We start from the raw sequence: 22,707 nt of genomic DNA on the forward strand, positions 1-22,707 counted from the left end.
CATGATCTGTGGCAAGCCAGGATGGATTCCTCTGTAGGCTAATGCCTGACTGCACATGCAGACCTCATAGGAATCAGCACAGAGGGCAAGCTCTGGCAGCGGCTCAGGCAGCCCACCCCCCGTGGCAGTGCTCTAAGCAGTAGGTTAGAATGAACAGATGCAAAGAACCACTTATATTTTGAAAAGACTGTATAATCTTGACTCAGAAAAACTTGTTTCAGTGCTTTATCTCATCATCTCACTCAAGGGCTTAGTTCCACCACTAGAAGTGATGTTTTCTGGGTGTGCACAGGAACCTGGTCCTTACCTGCAGCAAAATGAAGAGAAAAAATGAAAAATCGCCTACTAGGGAAAAAGAAACCAAGTGAGTTGAATTCACCTGGGCTGTGTGCTGCTCCAAGAAAGCTTCCAGCAGGCTGGGGATATGCTGTTATGTTTCATAGAATCATAGAGTCATAGAATGGTTTGGGTTGGAAGGGACCTTAAAGATCATCCAGTTCCCACTCCCCTGCCATGGGCAGGGACACCTTCCACCAGCCCAGGTTGCCCAAAGCCCCGTCCAACCTGGCCTTGAACCCTTCCAGGGAGGGGGCAGCCACAGCTTCTCTGGGCAACCTGTGCCAGGGCCTCACCACCCTCACAGGGAAGAATTCCTTCCTTACATTTAATCTAAATCTCCCCTCTTTCAGTTTAAAACTGTTACCACTCATCCTATCCCTACACCCCTGATAAAGAGTCCCTCCCCCCTTTCCTGTACCCCCTTTAAGTACTGGGAGGCCGTTATAAGGTCTCCCCAGAGCCTTCTCTTCTCCAGGGTGAACACCCCCAACTCTCTCAGCCTGTCCTCACAGGGGAGGTACTCCAGCCCCCGAGCATCTTTGTCTGTCCTTCTGATGTTGGTGCCCCCAGAGCTGGACACAGCACTGCAGGGGGGGTCTCACGAGAGGGGAGCAGAGGGGAAGGATCCCCTCCCTCGCCCTGCTGGCCACACTTCTCTTGACCCAGCCCAGGACACAGTTGGCTTTCTGGGCTGTCCATGTGTTTGTTCCCCACTGCCTCCACGCAGGCATAGCCGGGACCTTGGGATGGCCAGAGCAAGGGCAGGAGCCATGCTGTGCCCTGCCAGTTCCCATGGACCCCTCTCCACTGGGGGAGGAGGTGTGGGCTCATGTTAGCCAGCCAGAACAAGAGCTCGGTAACTCTGCGTGGCTGGGTTTAGTGAGCTGAGTGCTCTTTTGTTTCCCAGTTTCTGCCAAGGCTTAAAAAAGGGGGGTTGTTTGGAAGCTGCATGAATAAGCAGTCAAATACTTACAGAGCTGTTTCACTTGATCTTTTGAAGCACTGAAAATAAAGAAACAGTCTTGTTATCTTTTGTATTTCCTGGCCATAGAGATATTTTTACAAATATCTTGCAAGTGCGTACTGCCTTCCACCTTAAAATATCTAATATTTGATTTATCTCCTGGTAATTCTAAAGCAGGAGGTAATATGTAGCAGTTCTCATAACAGCGGAAAGCAACACTGCAAAGTAGAATAGAAAAGGTAGAAAAAACCAGGGCATTGCAACAAAACAATACTTTTTTTTTTCCTAAGAAACTAGAGCTTTCCATACCTTAAAAATTTTATCTTTTCTAGCCACAATTCCAAAAAGTACCGTGACTGTAGCCACCACGACACCAGCAATAATGGCCTCCTGGGGGAAAACAGGTTTTTTATCTGTCGAGACAGAAGAGGTTGAATATGTGATAGATTAGTACAGTCATATAAAACAGAGCATTTCACAGAACTGCTGAAAGACATATTTCTTTTCCCATGGTTGTCCCTGCTGATTTGAACTGTGCTCTCTCTGCTGTCCACAGACCGACTGTGTGCATTAGTCCCCTGGGAAGAAGGGAGCCAAGCCTGCACTTTAGTGAACTGAAGGAAGAATTGAAACGTCAGTCCCTGAAGAAGAAGATCCCCAAGGCACTCTTACACATGGAAATAGGGGTGGCCAGAAGTACCACTGACACAGCTAACGTTGCTTTCCTCCCTGGTCCAAGAGTACAGAAATGAGAGGGGCCTGGTCAGTGGGTGGGAAGTGGATGCCTGGTGGGTCACCTCACCTTGTGTCACCTGTGTGAGACCTGAGCATCCAGCCCCAGCAAGGCTTCCACCTCCCTGTTGCCCGCAGCGCTATAGTCAATTCTGGAAGACAACTTCTCTTCCCTTAAGCAGCTCTTTCGGCATGATGGAACACTATGGTCAGAGTAAGATGCTTCAGGTAAGACCTAAGGTGCTTTAAACCACACTTGAATGTGCCCTGTTAGCGTGGGAAGCGGGACAGTGGGCTGAGACTGTCTCAGGTCACGCATGCCAAATGCCTCTGAATAACAGGTAGAGAGGGAAAGGCCCTTCCTGGTGCTGTGGTCCCAGGCGCAGGTGCAAGAAGAGCTCCTTGCTGTTGCTGTGCCCTCAAAAGTTAACGCGGGGAATTTACCACATTCCACTTACACTTCTTAATCTAAATGGCTTGCTATCAGTATAAAAGAGAATGGAGAGTTATTTGTAAAGCTTACTGTTTGGCAGCAGCCTTGTTACCTTCAACTATCAAGTGGAAATCCTTTCTCCCCTCTCCCAAAGAAGATTTCACCATGCAGGTGTAGGTCCCGTTGTCAGACTTTTGTACTGTTTTGATAGAGAGCTGAAAGACCTCACTAGTCTGGTACAGCTGGTAACGATTTTGCTGTAGGATCAAGGTGGTGTTGTTCTTATACCAAGCTGCTTGGGCTTGAGGGTTGGATTTGGCATTGCAGGTCAGAGTAACATCTTTGTCTTCTTCGATTTGGAGGGACTCTTCTCCAGTCAGCCAGGGAGGAACTGTTCACAGTAATGCAGTTCAACAGGTCATTAATAATGCTGCTCACCATTTAACACAAAATAAGTTCCCTTTACGTATCCCTGTGCAGCTTGTTCAGTGGTGCAACACATCACAGGTGTGCAGCCTTTTGTGATCCCCGGGAATCAGCGGGACAATCAGTGGCAGAGGTGGTCACTCCTGTAACTCCTCTGCCCTGACTTGTATCCTTGGGAAAGAATCTAGGTGGAGGCAGGGACATACCCAGAACATCTTCTTACTCAAGGACCCACCCACTCCCTATAAAAGAGGCATTAAATCAGGCCATAAGCACCACTGTGGGAAGGGAGTGTCTTATCACGTGAGTTATCTCCTCCTAAATGCATTTTTTCTCGGTGAAGACAGCGTACAAGGGTGCAAAACACCCCACCTTCAACTAGCACCCAGACACCGAGGTGCTCAGCCCCTGATTTCGTCCCACCCCAGCCATTCTGCACAGATATCCACCACCACAACTCACACTGGACGTCCAGGATCACAGACACCTGCACTGACTTGTTCCGTGCCAGCCTGCACGTGAAAGTGACTCCATTGTCAGACTCAGTGACTGGGGATACGCAGATGTTACTGATATTCACTTTATTCCCATCTTTCAGCTCCACTCTCCCATTTCCTCGGTACCAGAGCAGCTCCTCAGCCTGACTGCTGTTCTGTACTAGGCAGGAGAGGGAGAGGGGAGGGCCAGGCAGCGTAGACAGGGAGAAGTCAGCAGCATGGTTATTTACAGACAGTTCCAAACCTGCAAAAGAAGGAGAACAAGGGCACTAAGCATCCTAAACTGTACCCTTCCCACAAAAGCTGCCCTGCTAGCTTCTCCAGGCCCTTGACATTGGAGGAGGGACAGAGTTTCAGGCTTCAGTCTAACAGCTGTTTTCAGGTAGGACTTTAGTTTTTGAGACAAGAAATTGTCTTCATCACAAAACTCCTTTCACAGTTATTTAAAATCAAAATCAGGCTTTTGCGACTGACTGCAAGAACGCCAAAGCCTGACCTGTAATAACAAAATGTCTGAAAACCAGCAGTGACCATGTAACACACAGCAAAAGCTCATCCCCATCCCTCCAGTCTTGGGCACCCTCTTGCAACAAATCCCCGCTGCAGCATACCTGTGCCCTCAGGTTTTGTGCTCATGGTTTGGGACGCTGGTTTTGGGTTGGAGCTGAATGCGCTTGAGTGTATAAATTAGTTAATCAGCCCCTCAGCCATACCCTGGCCAGTCTGAGTCTGGCTGTTGAAGAGTTGCAGTTTGTTTAATACACAAACCTCAGGACGTACTAAATGAAGAACTAGTATAGGAAATAAGCTTTTGTGATGGGCTGAAACTCACTTCTGGAGCCTGGGCCATAGATTAATGAACTAAAAATATATCTCATAATAAAAAGGCACTATAGTCCTGTGAATATAAAGAAGTCTGAGCTCCCTGTCTCTTCCCTGGTGTTCCCAGGTGGCCAAAGCTATCACACTTTTCACTGCTTAGGGCAGGTTTGAAAATGGTGGCCTCGTCACCCCTGTGCAGCTGCTGCAGTAATGTTGCAAAACACTGAAGCTTCCCCATTCCCTTCTCAGCTACTCTCAAAATGAGAGACCAGGTTTCAGACAGTCCTCTTGGGGATGAGCTCTGGAACATCTGAGAGCTGGGATGCTGGCGTGGCACATCACCCCAGGCACTGCCCAACCCCGGCCAGTGGCGCATGTCAGCATGATGGGGCTTGGATAAAGCCACCACCGATTTCTTCCATTGCTTACCTGTGGCTACACATGCCAAAAAGCAAACAGCAAGGACAGGCACTTCATAGGGGACTGTGAGGCTGCTTCTCTGCGCCATCTCGGAGGGACCCAGCTGGCGTCTATTGGAGAGAGGGTCACAGCGTTGCTGCCTCTGCTCGGGGCTCGCAGAGGGTTAATTGCTTGCTGCCATCAGACACCCTGGGGGGAGCCCTCCCAGAGGGGACAGAATCACCAAGGAATAAACTAAGTGGATTTGTTGCAGGGCCTTTTCCTGTTCAGAGCAGAATCAAGGGGGTTTTACGAGTTCGTTGTTGCCAATCACCTCTCTATCAGGGGAACCCCTCTCTGGGTTGCATAGCACTGGACTTACCTTGGAAGAGTCTCTGGAGAGGCTGCTCCTGCTAAGAAATGCACAGCTCTTTCCCCTCCTTATTTATAAGGTCTGAATGTTAATATTTTATGGTAGCTCAGTAAGAACTGAGTCCATAAAATGGGTTCAAGGCCTCGTTCAATTCCTGGATTTCTGAGCTCCCAGGACACTGAAGAAAAGTATTTGCTGGGCTCTGCTGGCTGTTTTATGAGACTTGCCAAGGCAATGAGTAACTAATGAGAGAGTTCCTGCATCAGCTATAAAGACCTTCAGCCAAAAATAATACCTTTTCCCTCTCAGCTTTCTTGGTGTCCATGACACTGTTTCAAGCCATAGGAAGTTTATCCTAGATTGTCCTAGAGCGGGAGTAGACTCTGATTTGCCCCTTCCTGCCCAAAGCTCTGTTGCTGTGTCCTCCTTCGACTGGAAAATGAGAAAATGCACCGATTCAGACTTTGAACTGCACGTTGGCAGAGGAGAGAGCAGAGACACTGTCCTGCTCGCTGGTGTGTACCCCCAGGGCGTTCCTGTGGTTAGCTCAGCCCTGGGCACCCCCCAACATAGAGTGAGGGTCCCCCAGCTGCTGGGACAGCTGTGTGCATGGCCTGCGTGTCTGCGGAGGGCACAACTGAAGCACTCAGCTACGGGAAAAAGTGTCTGAAATTGTCTGTTTGTACTTCAGCAGGACAACGGTGACGTGGTTGCAAAGGATGGGGTCCTCGCAGCCTCCAGACCATGTTCTCACCACTCTCGGTGTCCCCGCAGGCACAAGGCACGTCACTCATCAGGTTATGGCTCAGCAGAGCCATAAAGTGCATTTCATGAGCAGGAGGAGCCTGGGACACATTTTCTTTGCCTGCAGACGCAGTGGCCCGGCTCAGCGGCCCAGAGGTGGGCAGTGAGGGCCGGCTGGACGCAGAGAGCACACGAGCATACAGCGCTATTTATTTGCAGGGCTGTTGCAAACATGAGCTGCCTTTGAGTGTTTCTTAATATAACTTTTCCTGTGTTCATTGGTTTACCCTTAAAATTAACAGGGAATCATATTCAGTTTAAAAAAAAAAGTGTACAAAAGTCCCTTTAAAGAGACAGTACTCAGCCTGTCTTCTAGAAAACTGCTGGTTTAGAAATGTGTCCAGCCTTTAACTCACTTTTTACCTTCAAACTCAATTTAAGAAATTTTAAGAAATAAATTCCGCTTCTTCCACCATTTTTAGGAAGTTATATGTCCTGTCCTTGTAGCATTTGACTAAATGTTGGCTTATGGTCCAGTACAAACTTCAGCCAAAATGATCTTCCTAAGCATAAAGTGATCTTTGTGGTTTGGTATTAAGCTGAGTTGAAAGAGAGAGGGAGGCAAAGGGACTGGCTGGGAAACGGCTCGTGTGCTCCTGCCAAGACGTGAGCCAAAGGCAGGAGAGCACGGGGAGGTCTGTGCTCCCTCTGGGCACTGCGTCGTGATGATACGTCAGGAGAAGGAGTTTAGAGTAAGCGAGGATGTAAAGAATGAAAGCATGGAGTTTTGGGGTATTTTTTTAGTCTAGAAATGAGAGTAAGGGAAAAGATTGTCAGACAACAGCTGTTCTGCGGTGGGTTTGTCATGATGCAAGGCACAGCATCAGGTGGGACCTGGGAAAAATTCTGTCCCCGGTTTGCGGCAGGTCTGTGTGATGGGCAGCAAGGTGAGCTCAGGTTCATCTGGTTTACGTTTTTTAAATGAAGGCAATGGCAGCATCCTGTTTTGCAATGAGCTTTGAGATCTGCTGAAGGGAGAGAGACTAGAAAAGCAAGGTGTTACTTGGCCAGAGGCACTGAAAGGCAACATTTTTAAACCAATAAGAATTACTTTCGCAATGACTTTTCACACTTTTCTTTTCATACTGGGCGTAATTATCTTGTGGGTGTCTAATTACTGAGTTCTAGAGTTTTGAGGGTTGCGTTATTCACCTTTCCATTACGTTTAGGAGGGATGTAAACCTCATGTTCCAGAATGTAAAGCAGTCACCAGTGACTGGGACTGGGAGGACCTCTTCAGTGAGGCAGATACTCTGTACTGCACAGCAAAGGATCCAGCCCTCTCTGAGGTATTTGGATCCAGCACTGTCAAGGCTGGATTAGACAGACCATGGGCTGGAGCCAGAGTAATCCACCACACCGGTTCCTGCTTGTCATCCTTACGGCAACGCTGGACCAACAAACCCAGAATAAGACTGTTGTTAAATATGACTCTGAACAGCCCCAAAGGGAATTAATTAATAAACACCAGTCTATTCCTGGGTGTAATCCAAGCCTTAGAAACCTGAGAAGAGAAGATTTAGAACATGATAGAGATTGGGAAGAAGTTTCTTTTCCACTGGGTCTCTTTAACCTCCGATTCCAAACTTCACAGCAGTTTGTGTTCCACTTGATTACCCCAGTGCCTGCAGGGGTAGGGGACACAACTTGTAATCCCCTGCGTGTTCACTGGCAGATGAGAACTCGATTTATATTCAGAAGAGTTGTGAGGGCTGAAGGTTGCTTTTGGAGTCTGGGGCATAGCAGGATCTGCACAGACGTGTGGAAGCTGGGGTTTGTATCTATGGGTTCGTTTGTCAGGCAAACAACACCTCTAACGTAGCTGTAATCCCGCTCCAGAAAACATGTTTCTGCAACAGTGCCCGAGGCCCTGCTCAAAGGCTGCTCCTGTCTTCCTACTCATTGTGGTTCCCCGCTCCTAATCCCTTTTTAATATGTGGTGCTACATGTTTTGCAACACTTCCATTGTTAGAGAATGACTGTAACACCCAAACCCACTGCCTCTGCTTGCCAGGTATCTGGGCTGGAAAGTGAGGCTGTAAGAAATGCTACTTGAACTTACTCAGTGCTCCTGTTCCCTCCTACAGAACCTCTTTTCCCCAAGTATAAAGATTATGGAGATGCCATGTTCCCTGATTTCTCAGACTCCCAGCCCATACTGCACGAATCCTCCACTGTTGAGATGGACAGATCTCACGTAATTTTTTTCATAATTTTGTTAATAATTCTATGTTCTGATGGTCTATAAAAGAGCACACACTATGCCATTGAACACAAAGGAATAAGTGATCTTTATTCTTGGGAAGGAATAAGAATAGTGAAAGGACCACCAAACCAGCGAATATTTTGAAGTTTTAAAATAAATTGCTTAGAGGCATTAAACATTCAAATGAAAAGTAGGCATTAATGAAGAAACAGACCCTGAGATTAAAAAAAGCAGCAGAGAAGCCCTCAGGAAGGTGAAGTTCCAGCACAAGTGTTGGACGCGGATGCCATCTACTGGCTACCCAGCCAGGGGAGCTGGCAGCCCTGCAGGCGAGTGGCGGGGAGGGAGGAAAGTCACCTTGTGGGAGCCCTGGAAACAGGATGAGATCCCTGTGATCACCACGGCAGAGGCTCAGGGACAGTAAAGCCTGTAGAAGGCTGAAGTAATGCCACACTCATGGACAGGTCTGCCGAAACCTTTGGGCTCAGAGGAGGAGGAGGAGGATGCATTTCTGAGATGGTATTTCCCCTTGTGTTTTCCACCTGCGCAGTGCAAAGTCCCCTGCAGAGTCTGCGCTCCTAGTGATGAAACAGGGAACCATATCCTGGGCTTTTACTGATATTGTTATACTCATATTTTGCTTTCAGAAGTGTGAGTAAATTAGGTTTAGAAAACCTCAGTCATCGCTTTAAGCAATTGCTCCCAGATCTCTTAAACTGTCCCTTTTTGAAGTGAGTGCAAGAATCGGAACCACATTCCGGGAGGGCAAGTCTAACCTCTAATCAAGAGCATTGAGACACTTGCCAGTGTTTCCTGTGTGGTGAAGAAAGCAGCCAGGGACTGTAGAAACTCTTAGGACTGTGCACGAAAGCCCCACCAAACTGCTGCAGTGCAGTACGCACGGCTGGCTGTTAGCAGCACTCAGCACTGGTCCCCCCCTTTCCTCGCCACTCTGGGTTACATCCAGCACTGGTGGGTGCCAACAGTCACCAATCTTGAGATAGAAGACTAAAGATAGTACACCAGTGTGGCTGTTGCTATCCTACTCTGAAAAATATGGTCCCAAATAAAAGGAAATGTGAAAAGAACTTGGCATTAAATTAGCAATATAGGTCCCCTGCAGGAGATAAAAGTGACTTATCTGTATTAAATTCCACTTAAATGTTGGCTGTTGTAGTTTCCCATCTAGGGAGTGCTGTTTAGTAGCTTTCAGCTTTCACATCTAGCAGTGCTCAGGAAAATTAATACTATTGGTCTTTGCTTTGCATCATCCACTTATGAAACTCCATTTTCTACCTGCTCGAACCAATCTGCAAGGCAGTCTCCTGCCTCTGCCACAGGGTAAGACTATCATAGCAGAGATTATCTGCCAGGTTCCCATGAATTTGTTCTTTTTTGGGGACAGAAAACATTCCTCTGCCACTGATGGGCTGGATTTCAAGGGGTTTTTTCCTCTGGGAAACAAAAATGACTGAGGATGATGCTAAGCTGGGTGCCTGTTTCTTGCCTGATTTAGATGCTCTCTGATGGCCAGTATGGGACATTCCCTAGCAGTATTTCTCAGATCTGCTTCTCTTTCAAGACTGTATTCTGCTGGGGCTGCTCTACAGCCTGGACCTCAGCTATTTTTGTCTACCTAGGAACTTTCATCACCAGTGGGATTTCTTGGAAGTGCTCTGCTGGAAAACCAAGTGCTGATTTGATCTTGTGAAGTGCTGCCAAACAATATTAGCAGTTTTAACTTCCCTGCTGTGGCGTCATCCCTCTTTCCTTTCACGAGGAATCTGCAAAGACTGAGCTGCTCCATCTTTCCAGTTCATGGGGAATCATTTGCTGCCAATCTTCAGGAGGAAACCTCACTCCTCTGTGGCTAGAAGCACTGCAGAGAGTGTCGTAAGGCAAAAGCCGCAGCCCCTGAGTAACCACGTTCTTGAGTGCCAGGGCTGAAGCTCTCAACAAGCAGGAGCAGAGGGCAGAGCTGAGGAGGAGGTGGCTTCTTGCAGGTCGTCACCTAATCTACAGTCTTGCTCACCCAGGGATCGGGAAGGCAGAGCTCTCTTAGGTTGGCCCAAGGAAATGAGGTTTTGTTGTTACTGGCTGCTGAGAAAATGAGTGGATGACTCATCAGTCTTCTGCCACATGCTGCTTTTACAATTGGTTTGTTGAAATTCCAGACAACTGGGCTTTTATCAGCTAAAAAGGGAAATGAGCTCAGTTACTCTGTGTAAATCCAGAGCAATTTATTTGTAGACTGAGGACTTAAAGCTATGTAGCGGTGATCACTTTTGAGACAGCCAAATTCGCTCTTGCCGTTCCTTCTCCCTTTTGGTTTGAGAACATCTTGATGACCAAGGTCTTTTGGCTTTTCCAGTTTAATTAGATCTGGGGCATCTTTTTGATGGATAATCCCTGTTCCCTGCTTGTCTCTCTCTTAATGACTGTGCAGCGCAGATGAGCCCCAAGAAAAAGAAGCCAATTTACTCTCCTTTTCCTCAGGGCCCTTTTGATGCTGTACCACGCCTGGCTGACACAGAAGTTTGCATCATCTGATCTCTCACGCAAAGGATCCCGGAATGCAGTGAGATGAAAGAGTCACACCACTGACGGTTCCCCTGAAAATCAGTTTTATGTGCTAGACTCAGAGCTTGTGTCTCCAACAGGAAATGCCAGAGCTGGGAAGCAGATGTGTACATGAGATACTACTGAAAAGTTAAACAGGAATTGACAGGAATCCACTGTCGGACACTTTCAATGTTTTATGGACTGCAACACAGTTTCTGAAGAGTAAGCTACTCTGCTTGTTATTCCCTATCATCTTGCCTGCCTCAAAAAAAGGAATTAGCAAAGATCTGAATGGAGGAAACCCTGAAGGTTTATTAATGTATCTTCTCAGTTCTGCAGTACTTTGCCGTACTGCAACGCACAACACAAAAACCATCAAACACATCCCCAGAGGTCCAGCCTGAGCTGGTGGCACCGTCAGGGCAGGCCACATGCGCTTCCCTCCAGGGAGACAGGCACTGGCAGCGGGACTTTGGCCCCTGTGAACCGCAGCTGGTCACTGCGCCAAGGCAAGAGGCCACCCCGCTCCTTCCACCCCCAGAGCGTTTGTGTTTTGTGTTTAGGCTCTATCTGTTGGGGAGGGTGCTGTGGCAACAGCGTGTTGTGATGCCCCTCTGAGCTACGGGGAGCGTTGTCAAGCGCTGGTCTTTGTCCCCCTGTTTACAGCAACTCGCTCTTGGATTATTATTCATATCTGCTGCACCGGTGAGCACCGTGGACGGGCTCCGCGGGCCCCTGCCCTGCTCCTGCGGGGGCTTTCGGGAGGGGAAACGCTGAGCGCGGAAAGCCGAAGGCCGTTTTCTTCCCAAGGAGGAATAGCTCCTCATAGGAATAAGCTTCGGGGAGCGCAAGCCGGTCCCCGCCGCCGCCTCACGCTCCCGCTTGGCCCCCGCGTCCCTCCCGCGGGGCCGGGACCGGGACCGGGACCGGGACCGAGGCCGAGGCCGAGGCCGAGGCCGTCCCGCAGGGGGCGCCGCCATGCTCCCGGCGCCCCGCCCCTTTATGACGCAGAGCTCTCTTACCGCTTCTCATTGGTCCCCCGCCGCCTCGCCCTCGCGGCTCCTCCCCCTCGGCCGTCGCTCATTGGCGGGCGGCGGAAGCAGTGCCCGCCCGTGGGCGGGGCCAGCGCCACCGCCTCCTCCCGTGGCCCGGTGAGGCCGGTTGTGCGGCGGGGCCATGGCGACCGCGGCGCGGTGGTCGCTCCCGCTCCTCTGCGCGTTGCTGCTGGGCCCGGCCCGCGGCGCCCACATCAAGAAAGCGGAGGCGGCGGGGCCCGGTGAGGCGCTGCGGTACCTGCACTCGGCCGAGCTGGGCGAGGCGCTACGGGCGCTGGCGGCCGCGGCCCCCCCGGGCCTGGCGCGGCTCTTCAGCATCGGCGACTCGGTGGAGGGGCGGCCGCTGTGGGTGCTGCGCCTGACGGCGGGGCTGGGGCCGGAGCGGGCCGGCGAGGAGCCCGGCGGCGCGGCCCTGCCCGGCCGCCCGCAGGTGAAGCTGGTCGGGAACATGCACGGGGACGAGCCGCTGGCGCGGCCGCTGCTGCTCCGCCTGGCCCAGGAGCTGGTGCGGGGCTGGGCCGGCGGCGAGGAGCGCATCGGCCGCCTGCTCAACACCACCGACCTCTACCTGCTGCCCAGCCTCAACCCCGACGGCTTCGAGCGCGCCCGCGAAGGCGACTGCGGCGGCGGTGGTGGGGCGGAGGGCGGCCGGGAGAACAGCCGCGGCCGCGACCTCAACCGCAGCTTCCCCGACCAGTTCGGGGTCGCCGAGCCCGACCTGGAGCCCGTGCCCGAGGTGCGAGCCCTCATCGCCTGGATGCGCCGCAACAAGTGAGTGCGGCCCGGCCCCGCGCTCTCGGCATCTTCCTCCGGGGAAGGGGAGACCCTCGGCTCTGTTCCATGGGGGCTTCAGCCTGCCTTCAGCCTTTCACAGCGCTTCTTAGCAGGGTTTGGGGGAAAAAAGACATTTCCCCCACTTTTGCGATAAAGGTTGGCCCGTTGCTGGGGTCAACCGCACACCCGGTAACCCTCGTGCTGGGGAGAGCGGTTTAGTGGCCACAGTTTGCTGTGCACCTGCCAAGGAGCCATGCTAGCCGGCCTGGGCACACCCTGTGCCCTGCACTCACCCAGACGTTCCTGGCCTCCGTGGCCATCAGCATGTCTCCCATCTCCAGGAGCCCGCAGCTGGAAACTTCTCATCTGCTCTGACTCTTAAGCCTGTCTGTGTGTCTTGCTCTTGGGGCCACTAATGCTTTCACCCTGAGCTGTGGGATGCTTAAAATACTTGGGGTTAAGCGTATAGCTGGTCTGTGTATAAACACATTAACAGAGTTGCGTTGAACAGGACTTCTCCCCATTTTTATGTTTCATGGAAAATTCCCTGGATTTAGCAATAATGCTCTGTGCGGCAGCGTTTCCAAATACAGGCCCTGCTCCTGCGGCTGTCTTCCCCGTCTGTCCTGTCGAAGTGTGCAGGACTGAGATCTTAAGTGCCCACGCTGATCCTGAAGGCTCTCACCTTCCAAGGGGGTGAATGGTGGGAAGCTGCCGTGCCTGGAGCAGGGCAGTCCGGGAGGGGAGATGACACCTTTGCAGCCCAGCTGTGGTTTGGGGCCCGGGGCAGCCCTGGGAAGCTCAGCAGCCAGTCTGGGCACTGTCTCTTCGTTTGCTATCTGCTCTTTAGAGAACTGTGGAGGGTCCAAACCACTAAATTCAGTGCAACGAACCATGTGAAGTTGTGCAGAGGAAGCCAGAAGGCAAAGTCTGATCGGACATGAACAACGCACCAAAACAAACTGTGGCCCTTTTCCCAAAAGGAGGATAGGGAGAGAAACAGAGAGGGGCTGGCTGATGGCCATGGTGCACTGTAAGGCTGTTGGTTGGATCCAACCAACACACACAACGTTCAGCATTGTATAATGTTTGCTCAGATGTAGCGAACAAAATTTGGTTGGACAAACTGTCTTTACTAAAACTTGGTGGATGGTGGTGCCCATGGAGATTATTGCTCTAGAGGAACTTCATGAACTGCACCAGTAATTGCTTGTCCTAAGGATCCTTTAGGACAGCTCCAATGCAGCAGTTTGCACTAAAATCCCTCCAGATTTGGTTCAACTCAGAATTAGTTACTAAGGAAACTCACGCACATTCTTAGTATCATTTTGAAAATACCTTGGGCTTTTTTTTTTTTTTTTTTGCAAGTGTTTGAGGTGGGATTTGCATGTAAGAGAGGGTGAAACAGGAAGGACGTGGTGCTTTGTGCATCCCTCTGCCTGGCAGCGGCAGTTAATGCTGGTACAATTGTTAAACTAACATAACCACTGATAAAATAATGAATGGGTAAACACAACTGTTTGATTTAAAAAAGAGATAGAGAGTGTAATGCAATTCGTGTGCGCTATTTTAAGCAAGGCAAAGGTATTGGTCACATTACCTCTGCTCAGAAACTAAATCCCATTTGACTGAATGAGGAGAGCTCTTTTTCCCTCAATGCTGTATTTGGTGGAAAGAGGAAGAGCAGAGACAATTACCTTTAGGATTCATTGAAATGCTTATGCTGCCTGTGATCAAATTAGTGTGATAAATGGCACGCCATGCTGTATTTTCTGACGAGATTTTGACAGCTCTGTCACCCATCCAGATTTTATTTATGCAAGTCAGTTCTGTTGGACATACCAGGTGTTGCTCAAAGCTTGACGAAGAGCCGTGTACATGGCTTTATGCTGAGGGCACTGCTTGTCTGTCACGGAGTTTGAGGGCTCTGTCTTAGGCTGCAGCAAGAAACTTGTTTCATCTCCAGTAATGCCAGATGTCAGTTTGGGGAGTGAATAAACCAGTCCTGAGAGCTGGTTTATTGCAAAAATCTGCTGACTTCTCCACTGTGCTCCCACTTGGACGCTGTTCAGACCCTCTTACAACCCTGCTTGCTGTGTTGGAGGCTGCTGTTAATACAAGGGGATATGTCTCCCAGGACAGTGTATCTTTTTGTCCAACGGTAGCCAGCTCGGTGTGGGATGAGTGCATATCTGTTAACGTAACGTTGGTGTAGCTGCAGCTCCACAGGCGTTCTCCCTGCACAGGGCTGATGGAGCAGGGTCTGATCACTTCTCTTCCAAAGTAGCGTTACTGCTGGGCAGCTCGTCCAGGTGGCACGTTTTGCCTCGTTGATCCCAAATAGAGTTTGAAGGCTCCTGAGAACACAGTTTGGGTGGGAAGGCAGCAGAATAACTGGTTGGGTGGCTGTAGCCAGCTTCCTGTTGAAATTGTTCCAGTATGACTCTTTCTTCTTCTTCCCAACCTCAGGTTTCTGCTCTCTGGCAATCTTCATGGTGGCTCAGTGGTTGCAAGCTATCCCTATGATGACTCTCCCACGCATAAGCCCACAGGAGTCTACAGTAAATCAGCTGATGACGAAGTGTTCAAATATTTGGCAAGAGCTTATGCGTCACATCACCCCATAATGAGAACTGGCAAACCTAATTGCCCTGGCGAGGAGGGAGAGACCTTCCAAGATGGTATCACAAACGGTGCCCAGTGGTATGATGTAGAAGGTAAGCTGTGCTGGTGAATCGCTCTGACTCTGCTAGTTCACTGAACAGTATGTCTTACAGAAATAGTTTCTTGATCGCGCTGGGATCTGACATCCAAACCAGTGGTGATTATCACAGAGGAAAGGACGGTGGGTAAAGTGGTATTTTTAGCTCTGAATGTGTTCTAGCAGCTTGAAATGAAGTGAGGTGGCATCACAGGCACACCAGTAAGTGCTTGATGAGTCACAGCTTGGGAGAAGTTTGTAGGGAAGAGACCACAGCAAACTGGAGGGTTCTTCCTGACCCTGTTAGGTGTTGGCAAGTTATCCTGCCTGTGGGAGGCTTCGTTTACCAAATGAACTGTTGTTAGGTCTCCAGACAGTTACTAAATTCTGATACAAGAAAGAGGAAACTATTGTTAAAGGTATTAAACTGATGCCAGTATTCTGTGAGAGGTTTTTTTAACCTTCGAACTTGTAATTTTGTAAATAATTATAGAATAGCCTGTTGTAAAGCTATGTAAAATTATTTAAATATGTGGTCTGAGCTAACCTAGCTACTCTTGCTGGAAGAGGGTAGGCAGCTTTTCTATGAACTGCTCTGCTGTTAGACTTGTGCAGAGGATGACAACCAGCACAGCCTGTTCTCTTCCACTAGTGTGGCAGGATCTAGAAGGGATCCAAAATTCGGTCTGCTAGGGCTTCTAGGAGAGCTCCTGATCCCTCCATTAGGCAGCTTCATTGGAAGTGATGTGAATATAAGCAAATTATCTCCTGGTGCCACCACTCTGCTTGTGTGGAGGAGGCTGGCCTGGCTCAGCCACGTGGTGGGCCGCTCTGTCTGCGTCGGTTTTGCTGAAAATGGGATTTAAGTGACAGTTCATGATGAGATATTCTTGTGGGAAAGGCTCTGTGAGCTGGCAGAAACAGAAATCTTGGCCGTGTCATTAGAAGAAGTTCTATCATTGCTGTGCCCCCTCAGCGGATGTTGTACAACCATGGTCTCGCCAGGCAGTGCAGAAACATCTGCGGTGAGGACACAACAAAGACCTTGCATACATGGTCTGAAGAAGTTGCATTGCTTTGCTGTGCTCAGACTGCTCTGCTTTCCCTCATAGGGCTGAGGGATGATAGCAGGAGTGCTGAGCAGGCAGTGACATCAAATGTTGTTGTTTATCCTTTAGAGCTTACAGCTTAACAAATTCTAATAAGACGGTGTCTTTCCGAAACATAGACTTCAGAGCTGACTCCTCTCTTAACCCTGCTTCCACCTTGCTTGGGAAGGAGGGGAGGGATCCCTTGTTGGACCTGAACATATCGCCTCTGTGCTGGAAGAGAAAGTCTTGATTTCAGCGGTGGCTGAATCATTCCCCAGGATTTCACTGTTCAAATAAGATGTCGTGTTCAAATAAGATGCAGTTTTATCTCTTTCTCTAGCAGCTGTCTCCTTCCCTCCACCCCGTCGAGCACACCAGCCCTGGTGTTTGCTGGCTCAAGGTTCACTCTGCTGCTGTGAAAAGTCCAGCAGGAGGAAGGTTTGTGTAATGTGGTGAATTTGCTTATGAGGGAACAGGATATCCTGGATGATCTGTGCTGCCTTGTTCTGGTGGCAGTCGTTATCAGCAAACATCTCGGTCGGGAGGTTTGTTAGCTGCGCATCTAAGGTTTTCTGCCCTTGTAATGAAGTGGGATGGGTGTGCTCTGAAGGGAGGGTGGTTCCAGAGCTTTGGGCTTGTGTTCCCCTGCTCCCAGTGAGCAGTGTTTTTTGCTGCAGGGTTAACTTCTTCATTCTCCTGCTAGGATGCGAGATACCTGGCTAGTGGCTGTGATACTGGTGAGAGAGCCTTTTGGGCTGCCTTTGCCTTGCCAGCGAGCAGAGCAGAGGTTTCACCTACTTTCCTTTCACAGGAAATAGCAAGGTGTGAACTGAAGACCGGTTTGCTCTGTGCTGCCATCACTGTGGTTTATATTATCTCCAATAGCCTCCAGCATCCAGGCTCTGTGGAAATGAATCCTTCTGCTGTGACAAACCACAATCTCGGTCTCAGTGCTGATGGCTGCAGGTGATTCACGGGCAGAGATTATAGGGAGGGTGCAGTGACACTAACTGAGAATGGAGCATTGCTGAGGTTGCAGACAGGAGCTGCTGGGCACCTGTGTGGCCTCTCCCCTGAGTAGTAATTTACGTCCTGTTGCTGTTAAAGATGCACACGTGGAGGGTGATGGCAGCCCTCGAAGCACCTCCCAGGCTGAGAAATTTATGTGAGGTGTAACCCACGGGAGCTGAGAGCCTGGGAAGAGCACAGGTGAACTAACAGATACCACAGAGGCCAGTACACGTGTATTTTGATGTTGTGTGAAGTCACTGTGTCCCTTCAGGGTTTTAGGTGTTAACACTTATTTTTAGTGGTGGATGAAAACCAGGCTAAGGGGAGTCAGTTGTATGCAGCGTGTGACAGAGGCGGCAAAACCACCACGGTGGTGTATTGAGTCATCTGACTTGCTCAGCTCTGTGCCAAGGGCTGCTGAGGCTCGTATTCAGACCAGGAGGTCTTTCCCGGTGATTGCAGAGTTTAAATGTGTGGTAAAATGAGGCTGGGGAAATCCCAGTAAGCTGCGGGAGCTCCCTGGGCTGGGCTGAGCTCTAGAGATGACCAGAGCACACGGTTCTGTGAACAGTGTGCTTGTGGCCTGTGGATCAGGTTGTGCCAGGAGAGACTGCAGGCTCCAAGTGAACCAAAGCCAGGAAAAACAAAGAAATGAGAACATAATGTCTCAACAGGTGGAAATTTTCCTGCCACGTTTTATCATGTGAAATCAAACATGTCAGAAAGCAAACTGCCACGGGATTCATTGTCCCAGAGTTACCAGTCCAAGGTTTATGCTGGTGCCAGATCCCATTAACTTTCGTTTGAGTTTGCAAACAACCTCTTATGTGTGTCAAACCGAGGTGGCAAGTACAAACCATTGGAGTAATTGTTAAGGTCAAGTGTGCACAGAGAAAGATGGCTCTCTGCCAGACAGTTGAATTTGGCTTCTGCGTTCCAGCTGCTATAGATAGGCACGTCTGTGACTGGGATGCTTTTTAGAGGCTATCTCTGTTGTACATGCTCTTACCCTTCCTTCCTTTTTAACCTCTGGGGGTTTTAACTACCAAGTGGCTGGTTCAAATCGAGAAAATACATGCAGCTCTGGGCTGGTGTATGGTTCAGGTGATGCTTGGAAAGCAGTTAAGAAACCGCTTAAGTCCTGTCTGTGGGAAGGACATGCTTGCCCTTATTTTATAAAGAGCTCAGTTTAGAAACTGAATTCAACATAACGTTCACTAGGGTATTTTGTGGGCAGCCTTGGAAGGTCTTGTCATTATTTGCAGTCCCTTCCTAAAAGTTATTTTCCTTGCTAGTTTGAGTCTCTGATGTCCAAGCGTTTGAGGTGTTTCTGGTGTCTACCGGAAGGCACTTCTCAGGTTGAGTGTAGATTTAGGTTACATGTGTGCTTACTAGCTTGTTTTGACTGTGGTTGCTAGCCACACTGAGCTTCTGAACAGCTTTTAGTGACATCAAACTCAGAGCAATTAAAATGAGTGCTGAGAACAGTGGGTGATCATGGCATCACTGTGGTGGCCGCTGTTTCCTGGGCATGGCAGAAGGCAGTTGCAGCATGAGCTCTGGTAGAAGTTTTCAGCCATGTCTTTCTGGGATACGCACAATTAGCCGCTCTTATGTGTTTGTAAGTGTTTTCATTAAAATGATTACTGCAATTTTTTCTTACTTCTTGAGAAAAATATTGGCTTGATGGTTTGAGGGTCTGATGCGGCTTTTCACATCTAACATGAACTGCTGGGTGGTGCAGTTCTTGGGAAGACTGCCCTCCTCTTTGGGACCGCCCTGGGAAGGCTGCAGGGCTGTGCTGCTCTGGGCTGTGTGCTGCAGCTGCTGGAGTTGGAGGCTCAAACCTCACCTCCTCTGAGTTTTAATGATTGCAGACTAATGGACCAAAACGTTCCTCTGCCTGTTTGGTGCTGCTGCTGGTGCTCACCCAGTCTCATGCTATGAGACAATCGGTTCTGTCCACAGAGTAAGCGACTTGTGCCATGTATTTAATCAAGTCTCTAGCTTCCTTTGTGCCATCTGCTCTCTCTGCAGGGCAGACACAACCATTTCTCTGCTTTAACTTAGCTGCAGGTCTCTTATCTCGTAATATCTGCTCCAGCGAGAGCTGGAATTAGAGAGGTTTCTGCATAGCACAGTTTGAAAATAGAGCCCTTCCTGGCTGGCCTGGAAGGCTTCTCCTGGCACGTGGTGTTATTTATGGTATCTGTATCCCCGGGCTTGACTCTAGAGAGCTGCATTCTCCTCCTTGTCTGCCTGGTTTGAACTTGGCAGGGAGCAGAGCCATTCTTGACAGTGTGAACGCTGCAGCCCTTGTGCTGAAGGAGGTCTGGGATTCTTGCCTGAAGTGCGGTCCTGATGCTCAAGGAGTGGGACAGAGCAGGAGAGGGGTTTGTTCTCAGCATTTTTGTGACCTACTGCCAGCCAGGGACTGACTTGCTGTGACTGTAAGCTACTCACCTTTCCTTTGCTTTCCTCACTGGTAAAATAGGGATGATGCTTAATTGGGAGGCTGAAGCTTTACGCAGTGTGGGCTAAAAGACACCCTGTGATTAAAAAATGCTGGAATAAATCCAGAAAGTTATCCCAGATATTAGCCAAAGAGACTGGTAGAGTAGAAGCACTGTAATCTGACAGCCTTGGGAGTGCTGTGCTCTGCTAATGGTAGGCTGTGTACAGGTCTCTCTTCATACCTCCAGATCTTCTGCATAGCCATGAGAGGCTGTGCAGATGGTATATGGAAAAATACGTAATTCCATATGTTGTAAAAATAACTGTCCTGCTCTGCAACGGGGCCGAGTGAAGGCCAAATATGTGCAGTGGATACAGTCCAAATTTTCAAGTATGCAATGGACTACTGTCCTGAAGAGACAGTTTTACTGAAATTGATGTAGCAAGCTCTAATTTAGTCCGTTGCTGCTCTATTATGGGTGAGCATCTGTCCTAAATTTGCCTGAATGGCAGATGAAGCACTAAATATGCTTCATAATGGCTCTGGTTTACGTATGGATGTTTTCAAATGCATTAGCGTCCTGCTATGAACAGATGGTTATAGGCTGGCAAATTGTTTCACTCTGCATGGTGTTTACTGGCGAGAGAGCAGCCTGCTGTGGGTTACTTTTCTGAGCCTGGTAACAGGAGCTGAATAGAACTGGGTATGTGTCAGATTCGCAGGCCTTGTTCCTCCAACCTCTTGAACTGAGTTTGAGAGTTTTAAAGTCCTCAAACACTTTTTGGCCCGTTGTGCTGGACAGAAAAGTCTCTTTCCTGTTTGATCTCAACCCGTGCACAAGCTGCAATGCTCTTTCTGGCGGCAAGTGACATTTGATTTGTTACAATAAAAGCTTCGTGTTCCCTTAGCAGCAGGCTCCCAGAGGAATTGCGAGGAACTGGGACATCTTTGTCGTGGTACCGTCCCGCACATCTTCCCAAGGGTCTGTTTTTCTAAATCCTACTTCATGCCATCAGTCCAGCTCTGCTTTACCCAAATGTGGTGGGGCTGTTGAATTCAGAGCAGCAGTCCCTGACCTTTTGGGACAGTGAATGCTTACAGCCACCACATTAATTATAAGCCTCTTCTGCTTAGTAAAGTGCTGCTCATAGCTTTTCCTGGGTGTGCATTAACACAGTTTCTGCAAATGCCAGGTAGTGCATTTGCATCGCAGTATTGATCCATTCTGGCAGGTTAATTGGCCAGCTCAGAGGGTCCCTTGCTTGTGAAGGATTAGGGAATCAGACAAAGCAAGTGAGGTTTATTATCACAGCACTAATGTAGCACTTCGGTGGGCAAAGCAAAGGGTGGGCGTACAAAGTATGCATTTCTTACAGACTGGCCTCTGGATTCCTGTAGGCTGGTGCCATGATAGTGATATGTGTTACAGGCTGTCTTCTGGTTTCCTTCCTCCTGAAGTTTGTATCTGCCTCCTGCAGAGCAAATGTATAGCTTTTCTGTGACAGATGGGCTTCTGAGAGCCAGCTTGACTTCCTCAACTCATCCAGAAGAGACCCATTGCCTGCATCCCTGTGTCTGGCGGACACCAGTGGGAGTCGTTCAGTTGGTGTGCGGAGGTCTCTGGGCTGAGTGGGTGCCGGTGCTGCCATGCAGAAGCCGTCTAGGAAGTGGTGGCCAAGGCTGTGGCACACCATCTGCCTGGATTGTAACTGAGTAAAGTTGTGTAACCCAGAAGGTATCATCAGTATGCATAAAACTTAGCGTGGTGTGTTTTCCATACTGACACAACGGCCTGATTTGGTGGTGGTGGTGGGCACGATCCTCTCATGTGGCCGTGACATCTGGCTACAGTCATGTGGTGGGATTTGTCAGGGTGACTCTGAAACCTGTTTCACAGACTTGTGGTGGTTTTGAAATGTCTTTTTAACTATTGAAAGGTCCCACAAATGTTTAGAGGGTTGAACATTTGCAGTCTTCAGCAGCACGCTGAAGTCTGAGCTCTAGATCACGAGTGTTGATACCTGCAGACCTCAAGTCCTGCTGGTACATGATTCATTCTTGTTTGAGAAACAGGTTTGCTTGCTTGAAGGTTGAAGGTAAACTCCAGCAAATGGGGTCAGGACACTTGCTGGAACAAGGTGACCTTTCTGATTTGTAGCAGTGCCTGTGGTTTCTCTGAAGGGCAAGAATAGCAAGATGAGCTTAATACTGGGAAACAGCTCTGTGCACTCCTGTGTTCTGGTGCTTACGGAGATTTGGCTGGTTTAACACTAAGCTAGCAAGCCGTCCCCAGGTGCTGCAACATCCTTAAATTGATTGAGACTGCTGCCTTAAAGAGGAAATGTGGGAGGAGGCTGGTGACTTGGCTGCAGGGCTCAGGGAAAAGAGCAAGTTTCCCAGTTGGAGTTTCTCGGGTGGACAAGTCTGTGTCCTGTTCTCCTCCTGCAGGACCTGGCTGCTGAGGGATCGCAGGAGTCCTCAGCGATGAGGGAGACATCGCTGCCCTCCCAAATCAGGAGAGTTTCCTGAAGGTGACTTGCTGCAGCTCACTGCATGCTGTCACCATGTCAGACCTTGTCAGACTTTCTGCTGGGGCTGCTCTAAATATCAAGTAAATGATACTTCAGATAAGGAGTTGGAGGAAAAGAGCAGCTGAGGAAGTAGAGAAGGGGAAGCATTGCTCTCCTCTCGTCTAGAGTTTTGCTATGAGTTTTTTTGGATAACAGCTGTATGCCCCTTGAAACTGATTTTGGCCTGCAGATTCGAGCTGCCACTTCTCGGGTTGATATTCTGGTGTGCTTTTTTGTATCAGAGGCCTGAAGCTCATTTTGGGTGGAATAACTTCTCTTACAGGAAGACCTCACAAATCTAAAGGTAGCTTGGAACGTATGGCGAAGGACTTGGCAGCAGTAGTGTTCAAACTGCAGTGTGCCTGCCCTGGAATACTGCATTTATAGTGTCTGGAAAATGTCTTCCCAGTAAAATGAACCCGTATGAATTTCCAAGTGCTGTGCTGCTGAGTACAGCTGACAGAGCAGTGAAACCAAAGGGACTGTCATCTTT

General features: G+C 49.3%; 2 protein-coding genes across 4 annotated transcripts in view; one reads left to right on the forward strand and one right to left on the reverse strand.

The window, feature by feature from the left end:
* Nucleotides 1-171: 171 nt before the first annotated feature.
* TMIGD1 (transmembrane and immunoglobulin domain containing 1) lies at nucleotides 172-12,825 on the reverse strand. 3 transcript variants are annotated; one of them, XM_074889851.1, is made up of 8 exons: nucleotides 12,680-12,825; nucleotides 5,281-5,417; nucleotides 4,643-4,743; nucleotides 3,357-3,635; nucleotides 2,581-2,859; nucleotides 1,613-1,716; nucleotides 1,313-1,341; nucleotides 172-307 (listed from the first exon to the last, which is right to left on the reverse strand). In XM_074889851.1, the coding sequence occupies exons 1-8, from the start codon at nucleotides 12,719-12,721 to the stop codon at nucleotides 304-306; spliced, it is 975 nt and encodes a 324-aa protein (XP_074745952.1). In that variant the 5' UTR covers nucleotides 12,722-12,825; the 3' UTR covers nucleotides 172-303. The 3 variants fall into 3 exon arrangements, with proteins under 3 accessions (XP_074745952.1, XP_074745954.1, XP_074745953.1); XM_074889853.1 differs by lacking the exons at nucleotides 5,281-5,417; nucleotides 12,680-12,825 and adding an exon at nucleotides 4,995-5,125; XM_074889852.1 differs by lacking the exon at nucleotides 172-307 and having other exon boundaries at nucleotides 1,309-1,341.
* CPD (carboxypeptidase D) overlaps nucleotides 11,699-22,707 on the forward strand; it is a 27,511-nt gene continuing 16,502 nt past the window's right edge. The window contains exons 1-2 of the mRNA XM_074889842.1: nucleotides 11,699-12,383; nucleotides 14,856-15,103. Coding sequence (XP_074745943.1) covers nucleotides 11,734-12,383; nucleotides 14,856-15,103 — 898 coding nt within the window. The 5' untranslated portion in view covers nucleotides 11,699-11,733. The remainder of the gene's footprint in view (nucleotides 12,384-14,855; nucleotides 15,104-22,707) is intronic.

Source organism: Strix uralensis, chromosome 20 (assembly GCF_047716275.1).
Source record: "Strix uralensis isolate ZFMK-TIS-50842 chromosome 20, bStrUra1, whole genome shotgun sequence".
Taxonomy (NCBI): domain Eukaryota; kingdom Metazoa; phylum Chordata; class Aves; order Strigiformes; family Strigidae; genus Strix; species Strix uralensis.